The sequence below is a fragment of the Lampetra planeri genome, chromosome 1 (genome assembly GCF_965212315.1).
Source record: "Lampetra planeri chromosome 1, kcLamPlan1.2.h2, whole genome shotgun sequence".
Classification (NCBI taxonomy): Eukaryota; Metazoa; Chordata; class Hyperoartia; order Petromyzontiformes; family Petromyzontidae; genus Lampetra; species Lampetra planeri.
In genome coordinates this window covers 13,479,023-13,487,327 of record NC_136107.1, presented here as the reverse complement: position 1 = coordinate 13,487,327, position 8,305 = coordinate 13,479,023, and the positions used below count along the sequence as shown (strand labels likewise).

Below are 8,305 nucleotides of genomic sequence, written 5' to 3'. Positions count from 1 at the left end.
GTTATCCTGTAGTTTCTCTCACGTGTGTGCCCCCCGTCCCCGCCAACGCACACTGACCAGCGTGGTGAAGTATGGTCAAATTAAGCCATATGGGGGACACGCACAGTCTGGGGCAACGTATTCAACACACGCGATTCGATACTGGCAACGTGTGTGCGCCTAGATCGATGTTACTGTGTATGGGATTCGTTACATTCATCATTCCCATCACCACATAACTGGACATCTATTAAAAAGTGATTCATAGCTCATCGGATTCCTCCAGTACAGTATATATATAAAAGGGAAATATGTGAATGTGTGTCTGTTCGAAATGTTTAGCATATGCAACAAACTTGAAATTTGGCATGTGGGTAGCTTCCATACTGTACACAATGCAAAAAGTATAAAAATAGACTTTTGTATTTGGGGGGGGGGGGGGGCGCATTAATGGATATATTTTGCACGGCAAGTGAGCGGTGACGTCACAAGTGAGCGGTGATGTCACCCGCATGCGGTGTGGTGCCTGCTGACCTCACGCATCCCCCCGACCCTCCGCGTAGGCCGTGAATTAATCCAAAACAAGAATCCAAGTCCCGGGCGATGCCGGGTAGTAATAAAGCTAGTTATTATTATTTCTATTATTTTTCTATTATTATTTTTAAAAATTTTATTTATTTTTACCTACGTGACTTTACCAAAAAAAACCTAAGAGTATGAATCATTGCAGTCACGAAAGCTTCAAATCTAGAATAAAGCAGGTTCTCAATCAAATAAATACTCTAGCCATATATTATGATTCCGGTAATCGATTCAAACCGCACGACTCGATTCGTGCATTGCTAGCGAGACGATGAATCGACGCCAAACTTCCATTCAATAGGAATCGAGTAATCGATCCACGCGCACGCTGCGGCCGCGATGGTGATCTGCCGCTTCTTCCTGCAGGGCTTCTGCCGCTTCGGCGATCGCTGCTGGAACGAGCACCCGGCTTCGCCGCAGCAATCAGGTTGTAAAGGGTCGCGCCGCCGTGGCGAACGGGCAGGCGAGCGAACGAAGCCAGCGGCGGAGTTTTTTCTTTCTTTTTCGCTGTTTCGTTCATGGGGCCGTCGCTTGGGTTGACCTGAGGATTGTTTTAATCGTGTGACCAATCAGGCGCGTCGGTTAGGATCACGTGGACCCTCGCGGACCAATCGCGTTGTCGGGAAGATAGCAAGATGGCGAAAGAGAACTTAAATTTCGATTTAAAGCTTTCGTGACTGCAGGGATTCATCTTCTTGGTTCTTTCGGTAAAGTCACGTAAAAGGAAAATGATAAAAATGAAACATAATAAAATTCTCACGACGTTTCGGCCACAACGCAAGTAGCCGTCCTCATGTGATTATTATTTGCCTTCTACGTGACTACCGAAAGAACCAAGAAGATGAAAGAGAACTTGTTGGGGCCCGTCAATGCCGCTGTTGGTTGATGTCATTATACTCTTGGGTTTTTTCGGTAAAGTCACGTAGGTTAAAATAAATAATAATGAATTAAAATAATAGAAATAAAATAATAAATCACTTTTATTTCTACTATTATTTTTATTAGGTTTTTTCGGTAAAGTCACGTAGGTAAAAATTAATAATAAAATCAAATAATAGAAATAAAATAATAAATAACTTTTATATCTATTACTATTATTTATTAGGTTTTTTCGGTAAAGTCACGTAGGTAAAAATAAATAATAATAAATTAAAATAATATTAATATAAATAAAAGTGATTTTTTTTTACCTACGTGACTTTACCGAAAAAACCTAAGAGTATGAATCCTTGCAGTCACGAAAGCTTCAAATGTAGAATTGATGTCATTATTTATAGTTTGGTTTAAACCACTGGGAAATCGGGACAGTTTCTGACAAATCGCCTGGCAAAGCTGGTTTGTAATCGCCCGCGAAACATGGGTTTGTGTCTCCAAACACACAACCGGTGGGCTGGAGTAGTAAACTAATTGGAGCCACGTTTTGTTTTCGTGTCGGGTGGTGGAGGGTTACGACACATTTCTACTCGCGCGAATTAACCCAAAACAAACCTTTATTGTGAATAATTAAACGTTTCTGGTCGCTCCCACCCTACCTACGTGACTTTACCGAAAGAACCAGAGTATGTAATTCAAGTGTTTGTTTTCCTTTCCCACCCCCCTATGAAGTTCATTAAATTGTAAAGACACTGCCCGACCTTTATCGCCACTGACATCACCAGCGCACATTGCAACTGAATAACTGGCAATTGTTATAATTGCTAACGTCTTGCATCTAATTGGCACAGTCTCTCATTACTTAACACCTCCGTAGTTACCCATCTGGAAGAAAAAAAATATTGCACACTGGTCTTATTGAACATTTGAAAATAAAACGTTTAAACAAGGGACGTTGCTACTTTACACGAGGTCACAGCAAAAACATTACACGTAACGCCACAATCTACGCTTTCCTCAACACCTTACAATTGAACTGTGCCTGTTGTATCTAAACCAACGTTCGTCGATTGTAGATACATTTTCATCGCCTCGTTGGAAGTCCGCGTTGTTGAGATACTGATCCCCGTATATATAAATGGCATTTCACTACAATGTATTGGCACAGTATACACTTGTAATGTTTGTACAGCATACACACCACATTACGTGTTTGCTTTGTATGCCATTTGACGATCCAGGGATTTTTACAGGTGAAATGTTTTAATTCATACAATGAAACTGATTGAACGGCAAACTTTGGCACCACTACAAAGTGTATTAACCTATGACCAAATCGCCCGTAATACGTTAGATCTTGTCAAATCTAGAAAGCTAAAGTGTTCAACTTGGATAGGCGACAGGTTCAGCTATTGCTGGCCGTTTTGTGGACAGCAGAGGGCAGTGCAGCAATATCAATTTTCTGTCCTGTATTTATCTGCTCCCACGTTTTTGTTCCCAGCCTTCACCAACCAACCCACTAACAGGTGTTAAAGATTGTCAAATAAAGTCCAACGACCTGCACGGCGAGGGGAAGCCCTCATCCAGGCTTGTACATTTACAAAGTGCAATAAAGTTTATATTTTAATGCTGTAAGAGACCAAATTCCATGTTGTAGTCCTGTGTTGTTCTTTATGCATAATGTAATGTTATAAACGAGGTAAATTTCGTTTGGAGTTTTCACAGAATTGGATACATGTTCAGCCTTTGTTTTTTGCCCAAACATGCGTTCCTCATCTACTAATGCACCATCTGTGTCCCATGCATTATTTCAGGATATAGTAACCGAGAAGACGGGTTCCAAAACCCCCAGCAGCACCAGGGTCGAGGTGGTGGCCTTCTCCCCACCCCTAATTATAACAGAGGAGGCAGGAGCGACTACCACGGTGGCAGATATGATGAGAGTGACGGCACAAGTTATGGGAGGAACCAAGTTGGTGGGTTTGGAGGTGGAGAAAGAGGTCGCAGCGGTAGGGGAGCCTACGAGGAAGACTTTGGAGGCCGAGGTGGGAGAGGTGCCGGTGGATTTCAGAGCCAACGAGGTGGTTGGCAGGGAAGCACTTGGAAAAGTGGTGGTTCATCAGGAGGAATACACACTGAAAACAAATTCTCTGCGCTGAGCAATGCCAACAGTGAAATGGACGAGGTGGACGAGATCGCTCAACTTGTGTATGTATGATACATACATACTTATTTAAAGCTGGATTGATTTAATTGGTTATTCGTGCATTTCATCGCTTGCGTAACGTTTTTTGGAATTTCATATTAAAACTGGCTTTGTAATTTGACATTATTTTGTCTTTTTATTAAAGATTACATAAAATTAGCAATTTTGGAGGGTAAATTTTGCTAGAAAACTTTCGAATATTTTGTCAACATTTTGAAAGATCAACAGGAAAAACCATTTCATTGGCTACCATTTGAAATTGAACAGTATCACAAGCTTTTGGTTCTGTTACGTTTTGTGTGTTGTGTGAACAGCATTAACATAAAAAAAGACATGGAACATTGGGAGAGCTCAGGGCTATGGTACCTCTCGTGCTATGCACCCACAAAAGAAAGAGCTTGCATAACAGGTCTGTTCATGATGGCACTTGAAGTATCGTATTTGAAAGTAGATTTAATAGTTTGAGGACTTACAAATAATTTTACAAGAAAGTGATGTGGTATTAAGGCTGTAAATTTGTTTTATGCTGTTTCTGTTGAAGGTTTTATTGACCTGTCACCTGAAGAGATTCGCTTGGAGTACTACAAACATCGAATGTCAAACTTACAGGAATATGTACGTAATGTAAATGTCATGGTGTTCATTAATGTTGTTACAAAATTTTATATAAGTGCCAGTGTCGGGACTAATATTTACGAAGTCATGTTTTGTATTTTTTTAATACTCATGCAATTTTCACATTTTTGCCATGTAGTTGGATATGGTCTCACAGCTAAAGGAGAGGTGGCGACAACGCAAGTCTGAGCTAGCCAACCCCAACTCCCGGGATATTCTGGTGCGTGTTTTGAGTTGCATATACAGCCTGTATTCTTGACTTCTATCTTCAATGTACCCAAGTATTGTGTTGGTCTGATTAAATCGGCCTGGAATGCACCCAATCTCGATACATCTCAGAAAGCTAAGCTGGGTCGAGCCTGGACAGTACTTGCATGGATAACCATGTCTAAAACACATTATAGGCTGTTGTAGTTATGTTGTGGGGAGCAGCACAATCCATTGTTACTTCACTATCTTCCCATGTATATTCTACCCACTTGCACCAACATGCACTGTCCAGCGTGATAATGTATGGTCAAATGACGCCCACAATCTGCATGGTGTTGGGAGCTCTCATCCAACAATAGTTTGACAAAAGTGATATACGGTGCATGTACCGTATTTGCATTTTCAGTTCAATTATAACCTGTCTTCACTTACATGACTGTATGATGCACTGTATAACACAGCTCTGTCAGTCTGCTGCTGGATGAATATATCTGCGCTGTGTCAGTCATGAGGATTGGTTGACCATGCTTCCAACACTGGTCAATGTGGGTTTGTGAATAGCCCAGCACCGTTTCAGATATTACTCGCCATTGAAGTTAGCCAGGGTTGGGAATCGAACCTAGGTTGTTAGATTCATAGTGCAGTACACAAACCACAAAGCAACCACTTCAATACCATGACGTATTGTACAATAACATGACTGGATTATGCAATAATTTTTTACATAAAACAAAAGCTTTTACCCAAATGGATTTATGTTGTCCTTTCGCACCGTACGTAGCCAACCGTGCTAATTGTAGGTGCTGTCAAGTTATGGTAGTGTCATGACAGCAAATGTAGCTTTGAGGTAAAGTGAGGATACATGGAATGGACATTTACAGCCATTTTTGCACAAGTGTTTCACGATACAAATTTAATTTTATACTTTATAAAATCAGTTTACTTGTAACTCTACAACTTTTTGAGTTGATTAAATTTGTTAAAGCACAAGTTTCTTATTTAACTGACTTGTGATGTCATACAAATTATATTAAAAACGTTAGTTTTATTCAATTCTAGCATTCATGGACATCTCTTTTGATGCATGCTCTTTTCAGATTGCTGAATTAATTAAAAAACCCCAGGCATTGCCAGCATTTGGGATTTCTGCGCAGCCTTGCTTCAACCAACCAATGGGTAAGGAATGAAATAGGGCCACTTAATTATATATATATTTTTGTTATCTTTAAGCATGTGTGTAAAGTTACCATTTCACTTTTTGACTGAAGTTGCATATGGCAGTGATGTTAATATTTATTCGTATATAATCAAACTTTTTTTTTGTTACATCAAAATTGTAGTCTTTGGCATAAAAACATAAACTTTAGCTGTTTTTATTTCATGCTTAAACTTTATATTTGTGCATTTGTAGGGTTAGCATTGGTAGGGTTTTCACAGCCTGCATCTTCTCGGCCAACTTTCACAAGCAATTCGCAGTCTTTAGGTGAGTTCGTGTTTTTCTATATTTTCTCGAAATATTAATCATTGGAAAGCTACTTTCTAATTTCTGGTCAAATGTGTAACATCCTGTTGACAACCGGGCACTCCATAACATTGGGATGGAATGCATCGCCAAGTGGCCCAGAGAGCTGGTTAAAAAATGTTAAAATTATTTTAAAGTGATCTTCACATTCGATTTCGGTAATGTCTTTGGAATGAAACTGCTTAAAATATCTGCATGCCCACCAGCATTTTGGTGACTCGCCCCCAAAATAATCCAATCAAACCAGAATTAAATGTCAAAAAATATACTACTAATCATGTTGACCGTGTGTAGGTTTTGGAGAAAGCGGCACAGACAGCGGGTTTGCCACTGGTGCAGCACCTGCATTTGGGATGCCAGCAATCGCAGGATCAAGTCAAGGTTTTGAAGTTGCCCGATCCTCCACATCCGCAAGCAGCTTTAACTTTTCATTGCCCTCCAACACACAGCCCTCACCCATGGTGGCCAGCCAACCAGCAATCCAGGCTGCGAATTTTAGCTTTTCACTGCCAGCTGCTGGAGACAAAGGAGCAGGATTGTCATTGGCAACAACCCCTACCAGTTCTGTGGCCTTCAAAGTGGGGGAGCTGCACACACCCAATGAGGAGCTGACACAGAGAGATCTGCAGCAGTTCCAGGCAAAGAAGTTCACGTTCACCAAGATCCCACTCAAGCCGCCCACCCCGGGGCTTCTCAGGATTTCCATTTAAATTGAAGTCAAGACTCCATGAGTAATTGCATTGGCATGGATATTTTTCCCCACTCTGCTGTGAATTTTACAAATTATAGAAATTGGAGCTTTAGTCATTGTACCAGAAGCTAGGAGTATGTCCCCATAACTCAATGAATCCTGTGGTACAACTCATCTTCATTGTCAGTCCAAGCCAGTGATGGGCATTCTACAGCCACCTCCAAATATTTTTTTAGCGATTTAATTTGATACCTAGGAAGGAAGATGGGCTAAGCCTATCCCTCAACCGGATATTTTAACTCAGCCTTGTCATTGTGAGCCAGGCACTTTGACAGCCATCCAGTTTGATACAAGTACATAAACAACCGGTAACTCATTATCATCACCGCCTTTTAGCAAAATGAGACTTAACATTCAGGAAGTGGCCAATGTAAAGCAGATTGGCCTTTTCCAGAAATGTTATACAGGTATCTTTCGCTTTACGAACGTTTGACATTTCATGTTGAAACAATTGACAAATTAGGGACACTTTATAATTTACATAATTTAACAAAATAAAATTTCCGTGTTACCAAAATTTCATATTTAATGCAACATGAGATCAAACAGGAACCATCCGGGAGGCTGTAATCCATCAGCGACAGTGTCACGGTATCCCTACAGTGCAACAGTAATGCCTCCACACCATGTTTCCAGTCATTCCAACATGCAGATCTTTTGGCGAGTCTCTGAAAAGGTTAATTTTGGTTTCCAATTAATTATTACTCAATCTTTATTATTTATGTTTTGTAAAAAGTTGTGTATTTTTAGGTTAGTTGAAATGACTGAAACGTACCTACTTTTTAAATTAAATTTCGTTTTGGTTTGTTCTTTGAAGAATGCATCCCTTTTGTAAATTTGAGGGAAACCTGTGAATTTTTTTTGTTCCAAGGTGGTATTATGAACAATGATGTTAAGGTTTCATGACCCAAGTTTTCATGTTTGACTGGTGGATTGACTGGGAGCATGTGGGCTGTACATTTTGTCATGTTTGTGTTCAACAGTTGTTGGAATTGTTGTACACTTAAGTTTATTATTGAATTCCTAACTTTTAAATCGTTAATATATGCCGAATTGTTGAAGTTGTGAGTCTTATTTTCTAATAAGCACTTGTTTCAAATCTGTTTAAATTCAGATTCTAATAGATGGCAACAGAATTCAGTAGAGGAAAGTTTGGTATAAGGATCTTAAGTTTTATATATATCAGAACCATTAAAACATTTTGGAAAGTACATGTTGCTTGTGCTGTCGGTGATATGGCCTCGCGGTAGTGTGTTCATTGATTATTGCAGATGGTTCAGTCCGAATCCAGCAACCTCCCCAATTAATAACGCTCATGTATTAACCATGGAAATGCACATCTGCCTCACTGAACATTAGGGAGTCTATGATGTAATTTGCAAGAGAAAGCCATTGTGCTACGTCATTGTCTAGATTTGAAAATGTACCCCCAAGTTTCTCAAAGATAGAGCAATCCTTGCCGACTGCACAAACCTGTCAGGTCCATCCTGAAAGAACTGATACTGAGGCTTTCCTGAGTACATAAATGTTAATTCTGCTATTGCCATATTCTCCCATTCAAGAGGAT

The 8,305-nt window shown here is 40.0% G+C and overlaps 1 protein-coding gene across 1 annotated transcript; it reads left to right on the top strand.

The window, feature by feature from the left end:
* Positions 1–830: 830 nt before the first annotated feature.
* Positions 831–7,949, top strand: NUP42 (nucleoporin 42). Its single transcript, XM_078594067.1, has 8 exons — positions 831–988; positions 3,249–3,642; positions 3,955–4,049; positions 4,182–4,255; positions 4,395–4,475; positions 5,563–5,641; positions 5,877–5,948; positions 6,282–7,949. Exons 1-8 carry the CDS (start codon positions 901–903, stop codon positions 6,695–6,697), a joined length of 1,299 nt encoding a protein of 432 aa, XP_078450193.1. The 5' UTR covers positions 831–900; the 3' UTR covers positions 6,698–7,949.
* Positions 7,950–8,305: the final 356 nt, after the last annotated feature.

Bases quoted from the DNA above. Each gene is read 5' to 3' on its own strand.
- NUP42 (XM_078594067.1), top strand. From the start codon at position 901: ATGGTGATCTGCCGCTTCTTCCTGCAGGGCTTCTGCCGCTTCGGCGAT. The intron at 4,050-4,181 runs GTCTGTTCATGA...TTTCTGTTGAAG, and splicing joins AGAAAGAGCTTGCATAACAG to GTTTTATTGACCTGTCACCT. The intron at 5,949-6,281 runs GTGAGTTCGTGT...GACCGTGTGTAG, and splicing joins AAGCAATTCGCAGTCTTTAG to GTTTTGGAGAAAGCGGCACA.